General features: G+C 50.6%; 2 protein-coding genes across 2 annotated transcripts; one reads left to right on the top strand and one right to left on the bottom strand.

Annotated features, from left to right (window-relative positions):
* The first annotated feature begins 4,467 nt into the window (after positions 1–4,467).
* On the top strand, positions 4,468–6,901 carry LOC149521801 (immunoglobulin alpha-2 heavy chain-like). Its single transcript, XM_089772707.1, has 4 exons — positions 4,468–4,540; positions 4,809–5,141; positions 6,074–6,382; positions 6,738–6,901. Exons 1-4 carry the CDS (start codon positions 4,468–4,470, stop codon positions 6,899–6,901), a joined length of 879 nt encoding a protein of 292 aa, XP_089628833.1.
* A 3,679-nt stretch (positions 6,902–10,580) lies between these two features.
* On the bottom strand, positions 10,581–15,862 carry LOC142819723 (uncharacterized). Its single transcript, XM_075908309.2, has 6 exons — positions 15,799–15,862; positions 14,777–15,118; positions 13,495–13,800; positions 12,528–12,626; positions 11,519–11,568; positions 10,581–10,944 (listed from the first exon to the last, which is right to left on the bottom strand). The coding sequence occupies exons 1-6, from the start codon at positions 15,860–15,862 to the stop codon at positions 10,897–10,899; spliced, it is 909 nt and encodes a 302-aa protein (XP_075764424.2). The 3' UTR covers positions 10,581–10,896.
* Positions 15,863–18,259: the final 2,397 nt, after the last annotated feature.

Here is an 18,259-nt window from a genome sequence, read left to right as displayed (position 1 = left end):
TGGTGTCTCTCCACTTGGGAAAAATTAGGTCTAAATTTTTGTTTAGGACACTGATTTCAGAGAAGGGCAAGATTCGTGCTCTGTAGTGTAATGTGTTTGTAGAGAGAACACAGTGAAATGTAATGCCCAAGGAGACATTCTAAAGCCGTGATGGGCAGCCTGCCACCCACAGGCTGCATGCAGCCCAGCCAGGTCCTCTGTGTGGCTCACAAGATATTTTGTTTCCCGTTGCCCACGTGCAGAGTTACCAGCTTCTGCTGGTTTCCGTCCACATCGGTTTTTTTCCTAGTGCATGTAAAACAAGGGGCTGTGCAGGGAGGTGGGGGTGGATTGCATCCGGCATCGACTGTGAGCACCGTGTGCTCCCTCGGCAGCCAATCGCAGTGCGGCCATGGTTCCGTTGGCACAGTATGCAAGTTCTAGTTATGCAAGCGCCACGAGCAAAAAACTACCCGATGCCGGGAGACCGTCTTGGTTCCAACAATCTTGCGGCCCGCTGAGATGAAGAAGGCCGCTCATGCGGCCCGCTCACTAGCCTCAGCTCCTTTGCACTGTTTTAAATACACCCCTTGTAAACAGCCTTCACTGAGGCAGCCTGGAATCAGGTAATGCGTTATGTGGATGTTACCTGGGATTTGGTTGGCCAGATACATTGGGCATCCAAATTGCCCTTTCAAGCCTCCACCTTAATAAAATCCTTCATCCTCTGCTGAGCCCACTCTCCCATCATCCCATGGCCAGGGCTCAACAAACTATGTAATCTACTCGCCTGTGGAAGAGCCGGGTTCGGGCGATCTGTGCATGCGCAGATCGCCGGACAGCGCGGCTGGTGAGCGGGGCTCGCCGCAGCTCAGTGAGCCCTGCATATGGCCATTATCGGGCCACATGGAATCTGGCGCAGCCTAATGGCTGCTTTAAGCTGCCCCGGTGGGTTGTGTCCCCGGAACGATGTCACTCAACTCAGTGTCGTTTGAGGTGCGTAAAATGCAGAATCAGAAACTTCACCCTTTGGGGGTAAGTGACAGCGTTTGAGTTGCCCTGGACTCTGGAAAAATTCAGTCCCATGGAGTTTGTTGTCTCATTTGTGAAGCAAGCCATAGTATGAGCATTCAGCAGCCACCTACAGTCCTCCAACGGCCAGATACACAACTAGTGTCAATCTGCTCTGGGCCATTGGTGTCAGTGGCGTGATGCTGATTTACACCAGCTGAGAATCTGGCCCCAAATTACTGTTCGGTATCATGTTGACAAGAAATAAAAGGCAGGGGTGGATAAAATACTGAAGCAACAGGGAGCTGCGTTACCCCTCGTGGCTATTTTTCCAGGGTTCTTCGGCCATGGCTGGGACCACATTTTCACCAGGGTCCAGTGCTCATTCAGGGCACGTCTACACTGCATCTGGGAGGGGAGGTGCTGACACGGGTACATTGTCAGATTGTGCCGTGGCTACAGTGGAACAGGTGGCAGTTCAGGCTGACTTCCCAAGTGCAACTGGGTCCAACCTCCCAGATCCTGGGAACTGATCCACCGCCCAAGTTGTTGTACCTGCACTGGTTTGTCCCACAGTAGTTTGAGCAGAGCTAGCACACATCTATCTACTCGGTCTGGGAACTACCTTGCCAGCTGCCGTGGAGACCTACCCTTTGGCACCTAAAGATGGGCCAGATTTTTACGTGTGCTTGGTGCATTAGACACCCACTGGGTGGTGACCTTTTGGGAATCCAGCCACATGTGGCCAGTGGGGGCTACTAGGGGCTGAGCACACAGGAAAATTATGCCATTCGATAAGTGTCTCTGTTAAGGCTGTTCCCCACTCTGGCACGCCGAGTGCAGAAGGTGGGGCCCGTAAGAGACCTTAAATAGGTCACAGATTTCCTGCCCTTGGAGATAGGCTGCCACCATCAAGTGTAAAAAACAAAAAAAACAAAACAACAACCTTCTTTTTAGACCCAGAAAGAATCATTTGAAGTTCTTCCAGGGGGTACCCCCTTAAGCTTTTTTACTACAAGAGAGCATGAGAAAAACAGTAAAAAAAAAAAAACTCTGATAGCTGACCTCTTAGTCTTAGGCAGGCACACAGACCCCCTGCTACTTCCCAGGACACAAGCATCAAATCATCACCTTAAAAAAGATGGTTTTATTAACAGAAAAAAAAGATACACTTAATAAAGCATACTTGGTTGCTAGGTGTTACAGCGCAACTGAGAAAAACCAATTAAAACACAGAGAACATAGTATCTCTGGGTACAGCTTAGATACAGTGAATGGGGGGGGGGCACATGGATTTTACACAGAGAAGCTTACGCAAACAACCAAAGAAAATAGCCAGATTGCAATTAAATATACATTTTTCCCTGTTTACTCATGATCCACTTCTTAGTCCAGTCCACGTCCATGCTCAGTATTCCTTGTAGGCATGATAGTCCTGCCTGGGTTAATTCATCTTTTCCCCCCAGCTCCTGGCTTAAACACTTACAAAGAGACAGCAAGCAGGCATATCTTTTCAGTTCAAATGTCAGCACTGTATCCCATTGGTTCTTCTGGCTCCCTGCCAACACGCCCTAGCTACCTGAGTTCAACCCTTTAATCACCAACTGCTGGCCCGCACTTCTCCTATCCACCGCAGCCTCAATGGGAGCTGAGCTCTTTAAAACTATGGGGGGTGTGTGTGTGTGTGTGTGTGTGTGTGTGTGTGTGTGTGTGTGTGTGAGACTGAGTGTGAGATCTCTTGGGAAAATCATTTGCAAGAGGCAGCAGATAGAAAGGCAATCTACAGACGCACACCTTTAACTAGTGTTGTATGCACTTGTCTTACCCATCCAAAAGCCCTGGTATTTCCCATTTCTGCTCGAGTTGTTCTTCTGTGTTGGACTGTCTCACACCTATTCTATGTGGTGCCATAGACTAATTTTGTTATACAGATTGATCCTCTCTAGTCCAGCATCCCTGAGACCTGAGCGATGCTGAACCAGAGGATTTACTGGACCACAGGAGGTGAACATTGCCTACCAGCATTACCAACACTTGCACCTCTTGCTGGGCTCTTCAAAGATATTTAGGGGTAAATCAGAGCTTGTGATAGACCTGGCTGGCTCTGGGCACCGCTGAGGGTGGCCACTCAGGGCAAATTGCTCAGACTCAGGGCTCCTTACAGCCCCAGACTGGAGACCTTCCCAAATAGGCCACAAATCAGTCACACCAAACGCTTCAGCTGCCCATCTGACCAGCCAGAAGCCTCACGAGCAAAACTCCTCTGACATCCCAGCTCTTCTTGTGCCCCAATCAGCCCTGGGCCTAACTCACAGGTGAGGGGTTATAGAAACCAATCTCACCTACCCCGAATGGGTTCTTCCGGTCCCAAGAAACCAGCTGCAGTTCCCAGGTCAATTTACACTCTGGATCTTACCCACGAGAGCATGCTGAGCAAATCCTTTAGAATCTACAATCTAAAGGTTTATTACTAAAGAAAAGAAAAGCATGAGAGTAAGGTTGTTAAAGAAAATGCATTACATGCATCGAATCACCCAGTTCTCGATACAGGCTCTTAGTAGAGATGTTATAAACTGCTATCTTAAAAGTCTCTGGTGTACATCCTATGTCAGGACGGGTCCACGGTTCTTCCCGGCTCGTTGTTCCCTGCAAGGCTGCATCTGGGATCAGGAGCTGAACTCAAGACCAGTTGGAGGGTGCCACATGGCACTTATATACCCTCCCTCCCCCGGCATCTTCCTGGCCAGAGAAGGTCACATGGTCCAACAATCTATCCCTGTGTCCCATGCTGGTAGCCCTTTGGCCCTGACTGGTTTGCATGTATCAGTCACATTGCTGAGGTGTGTATTGGTACCTAGAGCTTCATTGTCTCCTTGCTAATTAGTGTAGCCATTGGCTGAGCATTCCTTGCCCATTGCTCAGGCACAGACATAATGTTTTCCAGCATCCACACAGAGTACGTATGTATAACTCCACACACAGATATCTTACACGTACATGAATAGCATATACAGAATCAGTAGAACATAAGCTCTCATTCGACACCTCAGATGGCCCCTTTTGTACCAACTTTTGGGGCAAACACCCCCATCCCCTCCATGGGTGCAGCAGTGACCTGTCTGATCCCCTTAAAATCCAGTAACATGACAGAGCTAAAGAACAGCCCAGAATTCTGAGAGCCAGGACTGGGGGCTGTCAACAAACTTTACTGGACTGCGGGAAACTTAGCCACACCCATGGTAAGTGGACATCTGGCTAAGTAAAATCACATCAGACCACGGATATTGCCAGATTACAGAAGTTCAACCACCACTGAATTGTTCTATTATATCAGAGTTTGACTCCAACTCAGTAACAGGCAACAAGAAATAGCTTGTCCCAAGCAAGTTCTTTCAGAAACCTCCGTGAGAGCCATCTGTCACCACAGCACATTCCCCCCACCTCCGCTGGAGGCGTTCCTCAGCAGAACCGACCACGATGCCAGACCATTTGCACTCAAGCAGCATCACCAGATGGGAGCTTTTCGATTTCATCTTTCAGGGTATTGTTGGTAACAACCATGCTGTTCGCCAGATATCTGCTTTGGTCTTTCACGGGTACAACTTTTGCTTTTGTTGTTCCATTTTCAATAAGACGTTGACTTTAATGATATCCAGTAGCTTAGGACTGTTCAGCTGCAGTTTTGATGCTCGTCCATGTACTTTTGCGCAGATCAATTGGATTGCATTTGTTCTAATTGTGGAGAAGCCAGTTTATTGGGGGCCAGTGAAGATCTGCTGGAGGCTTACTCTAATAACGCGCCCTGTTTTATTCTGCAGTGGTACAAGTGCAGCTATTTCTGCACCAGCCTCAGCCGTTCCTCTTCGTGCACATGAACGATATAGCCGAGATCCAGTGCTCTTCCCAAAATAAATTTTTAGGAGGCGGCGTTACAGTTCAATGGTACAGGAGGCGAGACACTGGGGCACCCATGTTAATTAAGAGATGCGCAGATAAGCAAAATGTAAGTAAAGCTGCTTGCATAGCTGAAGGAGACACCGTGACACTGAAAATCTACAATGTCCAAAGGGATGACTCCGGGGTTTATTACTGTACCGATTTGTACGTCAGCTTCTTGGAGTTTGGCAACGGATCCACCCTGGTTGTTGGAGGTAAGGATGCAGAACTGGGTGTGCAGAAAAGAAATGGTGGGGCAATGCAGGCCGATTTCATGTGCGCAGGAACATGTTAAATGGTGGTGTCACAGTTATCAGAGGTATTAGAGGTCTATAAAATCGTGAGTGGTGCGGAGAAAGTAAATAAGGAAAAGTTATTTATTTGTTCCCATAATAAAAGAACTACTGGGCACCAAATGAAATTAATGGGCAGCAGGTTTAAAACAAACAAAAGGAAGTTCTTTTTCACACAGTGCACAGTCAACTTGTGGAACTCCTTGCCTGAGGAGATTGTGAAGGCTAGGACTGTAACAGGGTTTAAAAAAGAGCTAGATACATTCATAGAGGTTAAGTCCATTAATGGCTATTAGCTAGGATGGGTAAGGAATGGTGTCCCTAGCCTCTTTTTGTCAGAGGGTGGAGATGGATGGCAGGAGAGAGATCGCTTGAGCATTACTTGTTCTGTTCACTCCCTCTGGGGCACCTGGCATTGGCCACTGGGGGCAGACAGGATACTGGGCTTGATGGATCTTTGGTCTGACCCAGTCTGGCCGTTCTTATCAAGGATCCCATTGTTAAAACAGAGCCGCTCTGAAATCTATAAGGAGCGAATACACCATCACTCATCTCAAAGAATAGAACATCTATTTTTGCACAATGGAAAATCAACCCTGGAAAAATTTGAAACCTCAGAATCATGTGTGAATAAACAACGTCTTGGCATTAAGAGGTGTTCTTAGAACTACCCCAGTGTCTAGGTTAGCATGGAGTGTCCCTTCTGCAAATGTGGCTTTGGGTTTGGCTGGCTATCATTCCGTTTTATTCTTCACATTTTCCCTTTTTGCTGCTTCATCTTCTGCCATTAACCGTTAACTCCAGCTGTGGCTCAGCTGCGCATCACACTGAAATCTCTGCTTTATTCTGTCCAGACAGCTACACCTCCAACACTTGGGTGCTGTCTCTGGCTCCGTCTCCTGGCAGCCTCCTCGCCAACGGGACGGCTCATCTGGCCTGCGTGGTCCTCAGAGTCTCCAACCTCGTCCAAATCTCCTGGAATATTTCTGGGGAGCTGCAGGAGCCAAGGGTCCCATGGACACTGAAAGCAAAGGACGGCTCCTTCGTGTTCATAAATCATATCAGTGTCCCCGTGGACACCTGGGCCAGCGGGAAGATTTTCACCTGTGACGTCAAATTCAACTCCTCTGGCAGGAGTGTGAAGAGAATTGCCAGGTACCCGGAAGGTGAGTGGTGTTATACTTGAGACTAAAGGAAATGAAGACGCAATATGTATGTGAAGTGGCCGCCCTGGGAGCGACCTCGGTGTAATCTGCCATCACAAAAAGCTGGAATCATTTATATCATAATTAAAAGGAAGCAGATTTGCGGAGCATTTGGGGAAACCACAAAAGGGACCCCAAGACAATGTGGCTCTGATTTCTAGGGCAGCTTTCACCAGGCAGCGCTGGCAAGAACTCAGTAAGGATAACTATGGGGGAGAGGGGAATTAGGAGCCAGGACTGGATATAAAATCCAAAGGGTTTAATGAAAACGTGCAGGCAAGATTCTCTCAGCTCCTGACGTGTTTGCTGGTGTCTGCTTCCTCCACAGTCCCTCCCAGCTGGTGTCTGCCACAGACGGTGCGCTACGCCGTGGCAGCTTTCCTGGTGGGGTTGATGCTGTCTCTGAGCCTGGCCTGGAGATACGGCTCTTCCAATCCAGGTAATCAACATGCTCTGGCTGTGTCTACACTGGCATGAATTTCCGGAAATGCTTAAAACGAAACAGTTTTCCGTTATAAGTATTTCCGGAAAAAGAGCATCTACATTGGCAGGCTGCTTTTCTGGAAAAGCCCTTTTTCCGGAAAAGCGTCTGTGGCCAATGTAGACGTGCTTTTCCGCAAAAAAGCCCCGATCGTCATTTTCGCGATCGGGGCTTTTTTGCGGAAAAGACTACTGTGCTGTCTACACTGGCCCTTTTCCGGAACAGTTTTCCGGAAAAAGGACTTTTGCCCGAGCGGGAGCAGCATAGTTTTTCCGGAAAAGCAGCTGATTTTATACAGTAGATCGTCAGTGCTTTTCTGGAAATTCAAGGGGCCAGTGTAGACAGCTGGCAGCTTATTCCGGAAAAGCGGCTGATTTTCCAGAATAAGTGGCCCAGTGTAGACACAGCCTCTGTGTCTGTGCAAGGACCTTAGTGGCAGCCCCTTAAGAGATGGGCTGGTTTCGCAACACAAATTGGAAACAGCTCTACCAGCACCGCTTGTATGTATTGAACGTTCCTTCCTTCCTACAGAGCTGTAACACAGCAGCTGCTCTGGATGCAGCCAGGCCCGGTGCTTGGACCCGCTATCGCCCTGCTCCCATCACTCGTTCGCTTTATCACACGGGGCAAACTTCTGCCTGAATTCAGCAGGTTCAACTCCCATGGGAATCTGCGGGTGATGATACAAACCGTGATGTATGTGACCTGGTGACAAAGGCCTGGTGAGCCTTTGGTGGTTAGTGCACAGTGAAGCGGCGAGTGGTGAGATAAAGAGGATCTGGATAGAAATGATCTGAAACGTGGTGTGAACAAAACCTTCAGTTTACACCAATGAGCCCTTCTCTCGGACTTCGAAATCAGTGAACTGAGGAGACAGAATTCCCAAGGCCCTTGTGGTTCTGGATTGAGTCTTTTATTCAGCAAAAGAGAGAACGCTGCAGACTCAGAGGAGTGAACGGGAACGTTAAACGCGGTCTCCCTCCTTTTCCAGGCCGAGGGCTGAAATTTTAATGCCAGATCCCCATGGTGGTTTCTACGTCTGTGACATGTGCTGTTGGCACAGAGGAATTTTCAATGAAGTGTAATCATCCAGGTGTGTCGGTTTGGCTATTTGGCCACATGGGGAGGTATCTGATGTTGTTACATGTTGTCAGACAGGGTCAAACCATTTACACCCAACTGGCGTTTGAGTCAAAGGCTCACGAGCAAGGAGCAGAGACGAGTGAAAGCGAAAAAGGGGAAGCTGTCGCTCTCAGGAGGATCCAAGCCTAGATGCTCGCAGCTGTTTCACAGCTGATCTCAGTGACTGTAGCCAGCCAGTAAGGGGTTGGCTGCCTGTAACGGCTGTTGGTTTCTTTTTACTGTAGTTTTCGGCTCTGCATGTGGCTCCCTTCTAAAAGGTAACTGAAAATTAACCCACTGGTCCATGTAGACTTTCAACAGCAGGAAGTCAGATACAGACCCAGGCCCTTGAAGGTGGGAGATTTCCTAGTGAGATATGCAGGCACCTTTGCCACATGTATGTGTGTTTATCGACAACGCCTGCCCCTTTGAGGGAGGGGAGGGTCCCACACAGCCGAAGCAGCCAGTGCAGAGTCACGTCCTAAGGGGCGCAGGAGTGCGGGAGCCTGTGTGTGGCTTACACGCTCCCTGTGCGCCCCGGAGCTCAGCTCTCTGCTCAGTGTGACCAAAGCGTGGGGAGGGGGATGGCAAGGAGTGACTCTACCGCCCTCCCCCCCATTCCTCTGGACAACAGCCCTTGTGAGGTTGGGGGCCGGGGCTATGGAGTCTGCTCCAGCCCTGACGTTGGAACGGCAGCTGCAGAACGGCCCCACCGCTGTTCTGTGAGCTGGGAGGGAGACGTTTGCTCCCCTCTCTCTCCTCCCCAAAACGTCCTGAGCTTGATTCCTCCGGCTGGGGGCTGGTGAGAGGAGCTGGGGCTCCGGGCCTGCCTTACTCACACAGGCAGGGGCAGCGAACGCAGCCCCTCTGGTGTCTAAGCCGAGTCCTGAGTGGTTTCGATGGGGGATGCGAACGGGGGATGATTAACGGGTGATGCTTACTGGGTAACGGTTAAACGGTACCCAGGAGCTGCCCCCCACCCACGTCCCGCCGCAGGCAAAGGGCTGCTCCAGCCCCACCTGGCCTGTGTGAGGGGCTGCCGGCTCCCATGGGGCTAGGAGCCAGCAGCCCTGCATGGGGCCAAAAGAAGCAACCTCTCATGGGGCTGGAAGAGCCCCTTCTGGCTAGAGCGCCCCCTCCTCCCACTATCCCCAGTTAAACAATGTTTCGTACCATGTTTAACTGGTGAACCTATTACACAGGACTTTACATCCCTAGTTTCGCTAGATGGGAGGGAGGTTGTAGCCATGGCAACCTGAAACTCCACCTCACTGGGCATGAGACGCGGGAACGTTATTGGGGGCAAAGCAGGACCAGGGTGACCCAGATACAGAGCCAGCCCTGGCACTGACATGCGCAGCACCTGGAAGGGGCAGAACCGGACGGAAGTGACTCTATAGCAAGGTGTGCCTTGCTTTGGGCAGCCTCCTTGACCTAGGAACTGCCATGGGCAGGACCCTGCCAGCAGCATCATGCCGTGCTGTGAGGGGAGACCCTGGGAGGGAAACTGAGTCAGGATGGAGCTGTGTGAGGTCAGGCTCTCTCTGACGACCCCATCCTGGGGCAGCAACTCCCACGAACTCCTTGGGAGGCGGCTGCTTTTCCCGCAGGGCTCCGTCCACGGGCCTCGAGCCAGCACCTGCCTGTCTTCTAACAGCAACAAAGCTTTCCCCCAGATGCCCAGCCAGCTCCGTGGCTCCCCACGCGTGACAGGAACAACGTGGTGATGCAGCCCAGACTGTGAGCTCAGCCCTGACCCCAGAGCCCCCGCACAACCAGCCTTGGGCTGGGCTCCCTCCACTGGGTAGAGCTTGGCTGGGAAACCTCCTCAGGTGCAAGACGCAGCTTCTCCCGCTGAGCGGGTGCCTCATCGCCCTCCCTCAGCACCAATGACGCTAGGGGCATGCTGGGGGCTCCCCTCCCCACCAGCCTAGAAGGCGACAGAGGTTGATGAGGAGCCAGAGAAGGGGGCAGGCTCTAGCGAAGGGGAATGAGGAGGCCTCGTTTGGCCCCGAGGGATGGGGGAGCCCAGTGGAGCAGGACCAGGCAGCGCTGGTCTCTAGCCGGGGAGCCGGCAGCAGACGAGGCTGTGGTGAGGACGGCCAGAGTCCCTCTCTAGGCATTGCGGAGGGGAAGGAGGAAGCCCGGGGGCAGAGGAGAGGCCCTGGAGAGCCAGGGCCTGCTGGAAGGATTTACCCCAGCAGCGTGGCGGTGTGGTTGGAGAGGCAGGGAAGGCGACGGCTCGGGGTAGCCCCAGCAAGGTGAGACCATCGCCATCGACTCAGGGTCTCCGAGCTAGCACCAGGAGCAGAGGGTGGTTTGTGGCCCTGCGGCCGGGCAGTGAGCGGTGATGATCGGGGGCAGTTCATCCTGTATCACTTTGATACCCAGACAGAGGGGAACCCCCTCAGGGAGCAGGCCAGCAGCCCAAGGCCTGAAGAGGGAGCAGCCAAGTGGTGAGGAGGAAAGGAGCCGCGTCCCAGAGAGCGAGCATGGCTGCAGCATGAGCCAGGTGAGAGGTGGGGGTGTCGGAACGGGGAGGAGCTAATCCCAGGAGCTGCCAGCAGGAGGCACCCTCGCAAGTAGTACCGACTGTGGCAGGGGCTCCGGTATGGGAAGTGTCACGTTTGAGGTGAGGTAATTCCAGTGCCTCACACGCTTGCTAATGATCCACGCGGCTTTATTTGCAAGAACGGAGGCGTCAGCCCAGAATACAGGCCAGAGACCTGCCTCTGGAAGTGGCTGCATTTCAGAGAGACTCACATCACACCCAAGAGACTTCCCATACGTCTCGGGCTCTCTCTCGCGCCCTTTCTGTGTGCGTCTCTTGCTTTAAAAACTCCACACCACTCCTGTGAGAGGACAGCAGTCACAGCGGAGCACTTCGGTTCCTGTGCGGCAGGGCGGCATATTCCGTCTGAAATAAAAATCCAGGAAAGACCTGGTGTAATTCTGACTACGTCTACACTACGAGTTTTCTCTGTAAGAAAATATGCAAATGAGGGACTCATTTGCATGAGTCACAATCTCATTTGCATATTTCCTGCCGATCTGTTTCTGTGCTGGGATTTTTGCACAAAAACAAGCAGTTGTGGACATTTTCTTTTTGTGCAAAAAAACCTCTTTTTCCGCAAGATCCTTATGCCCCAAAAAGGAGCTATACCGATCTTGCTGTTGGTGGCTTGAGACACACAGGAGGTGAGGATGGTGTTCAGGCAGTCCGGTCCTTTACAGAAATACACCCCACACCATTTCACCATCAATCTGCAACCACCTCTGGGGTGGAACACGGCAGCCCTTTTGCACTAACAACCCTGCATCCGACTTCTCCTACTAGAGCAGAGAAGAATAAACTCAAATGAAACCTCAGAGAATTTATAAGGCAAGGTGTGGACACGAGGGTTGGACATTGGCTAAGACTTTGGTTCTATTCCTCTGTGGTTAAGATGCTGTATCCTACTGATGTACCAAATGCTGAAAACCCAATTTACCTGTGGGATCTGCCTCATCGGTATTGGGTTCCCTTTTTGCACAGCTCTCCCTGATGGACAAAAGAGACAAAAGGACAGTTATAGGGATGTGTGATGAGTGGGTTTTACATATATCTCCGTCGACGGTGCCATGTAGATTAGTTTATTCAAAAAAGGGAAATGAAGCGGTGATTGAAATAATCACCGCTTCATTTAAATCAAAATGGCCACCGCGCTGCACCGATCAGCTGTTTGTCAGCACAGCGCGACAGTCTAGATAGGGATCTGCCAACCCCAGAACCCTTCGTTGGCAGATCCTGTAAGCCTTGTTTCACTTTAAATTTGACACTTTATGTATGGGTTTAAACAAAGACTCGAATTATCTCACCCATTACAAAGATCGCTTCCCCAATTATCACCCCTAATGTCATTACCTCACAGAAACTTCCCTTATTATCACCCCTATGTCATAACCTCACAGACACTAACCTTCTCCCCTTCACTCCCACTCTGTTCTAAAATTTGATTTGTCAATTTTACATGCGTTCATTTTTTTGGTTGTATTACTTTGGTATATATGGTTGTGCCGATTTTCTTCCACTATTTGATCTGAGGAAGTGGGTCTGGCCCACGAAAGCTCATCACCTAATAAACCATCTTGCTAGTCTTTAAAGTGCTACATAGTTCTGTCTTTTACCTCTAGGGATGGAGATTCCACCCCCCTCTATAGGGACCAATCCCAGTGCTTCCCTGCCCTTCTAGTGAAATAGTTTGTCCTAACATCCAACCTAGACCTCCCCCATTGCTCCTTGTTCTGCCATCTGCCACTACTGAGAACAGCCTCTCTCCATCCTCTCTGGAACCTCCCTTCAGGAAGTTGAAGTCTGCTCTGGAATCCCCCCCTCACTCTTCTCTTCTGCTGTGGAGACACCCTTAGGTGCCACAGGGCTACTCATTGTTTTTAAAGCTACTGACTGACCCAGCTCCCCCTCTGGGTCCTTTAGAGCAGACAGAGAATTGACCGGGTTACCTCTGATGCGGCACTTTCTCCAGAGCACGATCAGCAGCTGGATCAGGAGCAGGATGAAAATACAGGGCAGCCCGGCGTAGAACACAATCCTACAGTCTCCTGCAGAGAGGAGAGATGCTGAGTCTAGAAAACACCTATCAAGACTTGGGCTGCTGAACCCTACATCCCATACAACTCCATGAGCCAAGGGGGGTCTTCAACACCATGAGCTAAACGAGGTTTACAGGATCGGTCGACAAAGGTTTCCTCAGACGACAGATCTGCGTCTAGACTGCCGCGCTGTGTCAGATCAGCTGATCGTCAGCACAGTGTGGCACAGCCTGAGACCTCCTGCTTCTGGGATGGCTGCGATAGGATCAAGTTATTTACAGGGGACAGCTTGGAATCCTGGCAGCCAGTGATGGAGATGACCCTGTTCCACTGGGTGCCCTGTAGCTCCCCCTGACCCCAAAGGATTGTCCCCTGCGTGAAAGTCACCAGTGCTTTGTCCAGCCTAAATTTACAGGGGGTCCCCGCTCTGCCCTGGGGTGTCGGTGCCCTTATCTGTTCGGTCTCGCTGTCTGGCTGCCATTCCCAGCGTTCATCCAGCTGTTCCCTCTGACAATGTTCTTCCTGATACTCCTAGAGCTTCCCCCCAAGTGACCTTTCTGGGGCCTGGCTGTGCTCACCTGGAGGGGAAGGCTCCAGCTTCCTGACCAGAAACCCACATCTCATCCCCACGGGGTGGAAGATAAAGGCTTTCAGAACTGCAACCATAACTGCCCCACCCCTCAGGCCCCCTCTTGATGGTTTCCCAACCTCTCCTCCTTCCCATCAGTTGTCCTTCACCTGAGCCGTCCCGTCTGGTTCTGTCTGGCTCTCTAGCCTAGAGTGGCTGTTGCTCACACTTGGTGCCCAGATGCCATGGTGAGGGGCTTAGGATAAATGCCTAGGGAGGCAGGTGAGGTTGGAGGACACGATACTGGACCTGTTTCCTTGGCGACGGTAGTGCTGATGTTTCTCCCTGTGCCATTCTCCTTGGCGGTACACGTGCAGCTCGTCCCCTGGTTCCACCACTCGGACGGGATTGTCGTTAGGCTCCAGATGCTGTAGACCCCGTCCCCATCTATGGCTCCGGCATCTGCCTGGCCATCTGGCTCCTCCCTGGTGTCCCAGAGAACGCTCCAGGGGGAAGTGAAATCCGAGAGCAGGCAGAGCAGGGGCACGTCGTGGGGAAGCTCAGCATCCCCCGGGTCGGAGGGCGCCAGGACGGAAAGTCTCGGCTTGGAGGCATCTAAAAGAGAGTCCCTGAAACTAGAGACTGGAAAGAGCTGCCAGTGGTAGCTCAGCAAGTCCCCCCACCCCAGCCTGTGCCCCTTGAGCGCAGCATGTGTGAAATGTCCAACGTTTTGTCTAGCACTCTGGGGCATCCACCCTTGGAGAGTCCCCCGACCCATCGCTGCTCAGCTGTCTGTCCCGATATAAGCACAGTAGGTTGTATGCCCCACAGCTTGTTCGAGTCAGCACCAAGGCACAGCAAGAGCTGGTCATTGTAGTGGGGAGGACACTGCCTTGCTGAGGGACCTTGGAAACTCATTGACACCCCAGCTCCTTGCCTCAGTTTCCCCAACTGTGACAGAGTAATGCCACAGAATCACTTTGGCAAGGTGCTTTGAGATCTCTGGACGGACACGCCTGACAGGGGAATCATTCTTACTGACAAATAATAAGTCCCTCCACATCTTCCTAGTGCCGCATTCATCCCAGTAGTGCCCAAATCTAGTACCGCCCAAAGACATTCCTAATCTGCCTTCCTCTTCAGCAGTGCTCGTCGGAATATCAGCACAAAGTGGGGATCCACCATATAGAGATCTCACTATTCAGAGGTTGTATTGTTTTGCGCAATTCACACTGTGTTGCTTGAGACACTGATTATTCCCCTTTCTGAATCGGGGAGTGGAATCATTTCATGGAGCCAGCTGAATGTCTGGGAAAGAACTTGAGTTATAAGCAAACTTTGACAGGACAGCGGGAGCAGGAGAAACATACCCTACGGCCGAGGCTCACGGCAGTTCCAGTAGGAATCATCAAAAAGCAGGGCTATCAAATCTGATTGTTAATTTACTGTACCAAGCAGACAGCAGAGGAACCGTAGCATCTTACAGCTGCAGCCTGGGAATCAGTCACTACCTAGCCCACAAAAGACGATTTTTTTTTCACGCTGCCCCCTAGCATTAGAATCTCAGAGTTCTGAGCCCCTGGACACTCACCTGTGACAATGAGTCTGGTCCCGTTCCCGAAGTTGGACTGGAGATACAGAAAAGCAGAGAGGCCGCAGTAATAAACCCCCGAGTCCTTTCTTTGCACGTTACTGATCAATAGTGAAAACGTGTTTGCTGTACTATTTACTTTACTCGCATATTTTCCATCTGGAGGGGCAGATGCAAAACTCTGGTAAATCCACAGCAAACTTCCACTTGGTTGTTCCTTGTACCACATGACCCTCCCTTCTCCTTTAGAAGGGCGACAGTCCAGCTGTGCCGCCTCCCCAGAACTCAGCCACATCTGTGCTGGGCTTTGCTGGATCTGTATCCATTCTTCCGAGGCTGTCACTATACAAGGGAAGATAGGAGTGTGTTAAAACAAGAATCTCTGGAAAAGACAGCTACTTACACTCTCTAGAGCAGAGAATCCAAGAATAACACAAAGCACACAATCGCTAAAGATTCATTTCAACTTTTCTCTCTTTCTAGCCATTTGTTGTGTCAGCTTTCATGTAGTCTGCATAGGAATTGATGTAACCTAACAACAGCAACTGTACAGTTTAAAACCAAGGGATACCGACTTCCAATTCCCAGCCCTATTCAGTGGGTTGCTCGTTCCCACTCATGCTTGCCCAAATCAATAGTTCAAACCCCAGCATTTTACTAAATTGTATATGGGAACATAATTTATTCACACAGGCCTTTATTGCAAATTCTCCTTCTGATCATTCTGCAGAAAAACGTCATCCAGAAAAATGCCAGCGTAGAAATAAAAAGTCATTTTTATTGCAGGCTACTATCCAGAACCCAAAACTATTTTCAAGCTGTTTGTGTCTTGCATCCAGGTTGTTTTAAAACAGAATATTTCATCACCTCTCTTAAGATTTCAGTCGAGGAACTAAAAGATGCGACTGTCTCTTGGACCAGGTCGCTGTTAACCCCTCTTGGAACTGCAGAAGGTCCTTGTGCAGACAGCGAATTGTTTTTAGCGAGGTAGAAAAGAAGCAAATCAGGCTTAAAATACTCACTGTGCAGATAGACTAGAAGCATCCCAACTGCCTGGTGGGACATCTCGTGCCTTTCTTCAATCATGCACAGGTGATGCTGTGAGACTGACAGACGCCTGCTAGCTAATGGATCTCTTGATGAAAGACTTTATCACGTGGAGAGGAAAATATGACATTTCCTGGTAAAGATCTGTCGGGCAACATGCACTACAAAAGGAGGGGGTCAGGAGCCATTGATAGCCCCTTTCCAAACCTGCCCTGAGAACCAGCAGGGGAGAAATATTCCTTTGCCTCTGAAATCTGTTAAAGAAGAAACTCAAAGAGACTGAAACAGCATGGGGGGGGGGGGGGGGGGGGGTCTAGTGCAATCTGCTCTGTTATAGTAGAATTCCCATAACAAGACTCTCTTCTGACTGAAACGAGGTGGAATATTGTTTGTGCTCCGGAGATCCTGACAGTCAGATGGAATTCACATCAATATCACAGTAGTGTACGGAAACTATTAACATTATGGTTTCTCCATTAAAGTTTCAGGGCCTTCTCCTGATCTTGCTTACTGTTGGTATGGAAGCAGGCATGCTTGGTCTAACAGAAGTGAGTTTGGAAAGACGTAGCCAAAGAACGCCGGGTGGCTGTGTCTAGACTGGTCAATTTTTCCGGAAAATCAGCTGCTTTTCTGGAAAAACTTGCCAGCTGTCTACGCTGGCCGCTTGAATTTCCACAAAAGCACTGACTTCCTACTGTAAGAAATCAGTACTTTTTGTGGAAATACTATGCTGCTCCCGTTCGGGCAAAAGGGCCAGTGTAGACAGCCGAGATTTGTTTTCCGCAAAAAAGTCCCGATCGCGAAAGTGGCGATTGGGGCTTTTTTGCGGAAAAGCGCGTCTAGATTGGCCACGGACGCTTTTCTGGAAAATCATCTAGACGTAGATGGTAAGTTTTGTTTCATTGCCTTAGGGAGCAACCTGCTTCGTCTCCCTCTGTTTTCGGTTGCTCTGCATTATCATTCTGGAGTCTGAGAACAAGGGTAGAGTTAGGTCGCAGACTTTCAGTGAGGGTATTTGATGTTTTTTTAATGCCATGAACACAATCACCAAAAGTTGGATGTCACATTTCTCCAAGATTAACAAAGGAAGGAGGAAACCAACAGAAAAGTTCCCTGCACACCATGGAAGGGGGCAAATTAGCAAAAACACAACTTAGCTTGTGTGTTTTGTGTGTGCTATGGATTTAAGGACAAGGCTTGGAGTAGGTCCCTCTGGGAAAGGAAGGGGGGAGTCTAGAATATGAACGTAGGGAGGAGCTTTGAGGGCACTGATACAGACATGCGTACCATGCGCGCCCGAGTGTCACGTGCAAAATGTTTTGCAGAGGGAACAAAGTGAAATGTCCAGTGAGGGATTCCAACCCCTCCGCACTGAAACCGTGGCCACTCCTGCAGTCTGGAATGGGGTCAGCTCTGTGGCGTGTGTGTGCCAGGACGTTAGGGGGAGGATCCATTTGCTAGCAGGGGATACCCCCCTGCTTTGGCCACACCCCACGTGCCAATGGCTCTTGGCTGCAGGAGTTGGTTCTGCTGCCTTTATACCCCCCGGCACATGCAGCCAGGTCCTGCTCCCTTTGCATCATGGGAGCAACACAGAGAGAGCAGGCCAGAGTCATTGAGACCGAGCTCCAGGGGAAGGTGAATGTGGTGCAAACACTTCCCCTAGCCTAGCCAGTTCACTGGGACGTCAGCACCGAAGGGAGGAAGGAGGGTGCGGTTGGCATGGTGCTAGCCGGCCACTCAGGGGTTAAATCCCTGCTCTGTCACAGGCTCCATGTGTGATTGGGCCGGTCCCTGACCGTCAGGCCTTAGTCCCTGTTGAAAGTGGGACTTTGCCTCTCAAGTCACTTCGGGGCTTCTGACCATGTTACCCCCAGTCGCTGTGGGTCTCCGTGCCCCAGCTGTGACATGGGAATAATACTTGGTATCTCACAGTGGGGTGCTCAGGATAAATATGTACATAGGTTGAAGGAGCTTTGCTGAACTGGGGCCTCATGCCGGAGTGCAGGGTGGGCTCCTTTTCTCTCTCTCCCCTCCCCCCGCCCCGCTACCCTCCTTTCCATGACAGATCATTGTTTTCTTGCACTGCTGCTGTGAAGTGAACCTGTGGAACTCCTTGCCAGAGGATGCAGTAAAGGCTAGAACTTTAACAGGGTTAAAAAAAGAGCTAGATAGATTCCTGGAGGTTAGGTCCATCAATGACTATGAGCCAGGATGGGCAGGAATGGTGTCCCTAGCCTCTGTTTCTCCGGAAGTGGGTGACAGGGGAGGGATCACATGAGGATCACCTGTTGTGATCCCTCCCTCTGGGGCATCTGGTATTGGCCACTGTCGGCAGACAGGATACTGGGCTAGAGGGACCTTTGGTCTGACCCAGTATGGCCATTCTGATGTTCTTAAATGTTAAATTTTCCCTGATAACACTGCATCCCTTGC

This window comes from Pelodiscus sinensis, chromosome 22, assembly GCF_052426305.1.
Source record: "Pelodiscus sinensis isolate ZL-2025 chromosome 22, ASM5242630v1, whole genome shotgun sequence".
NCBI classification, from domain to species: Eukaryota; Metazoa; Chordata; order Testudines; family Trionychidae; genus Pelodiscus; species Pelodiscus sinensis.
Note: the sequence above shows the minus strand (reverse complement) of the source record. Positions and strands in the feature narration are given on the sequence as shown.

Coding starts and splice junctions, on each gene's coding strand:
- LOC149521801 (XM_089772707.1), top strand. CDS start 4,468: ATGCCAGACCATTTGCACTCAAGCAGCATCACCAGATGGGAGCTTTTC. Junction 5,142..6,073: donor ATCCACCCTGGTTGTTGGAG/GTAAGGATGCAG, acceptor TATTCTGTCCAG/ACAGCTACACCTCCAACACT. Junction 6,383..6,737: donor GAGAATTGCCAGGTACCCGG/AAGGTGAGTGGT, acceptor GTTTGCTGGTGT/CTGCTTCCTCCACAGTCCCT.
- LOC142819723 (XM_075908309.2), bottom strand. CDS start 15,862: ATGATTGAAGAAAGGCACGAGATGTCCCACCAGGCAGTTGGGATGCTT. Junction 13,801..14,776: donor GACCAGACTCATTGTCACAG/GTGAGTGTCCAG, acceptor ACTCTCTTTTAG/ATGCCTCCAAGCCGAGACTT. Junction 10,945..11,518: donor CGATGAGGCAGATCCCACAG/GTAAATTGGGTT, acceptor TTTTTATTTCAG/ACGGAATATGCCGCCCTGCC.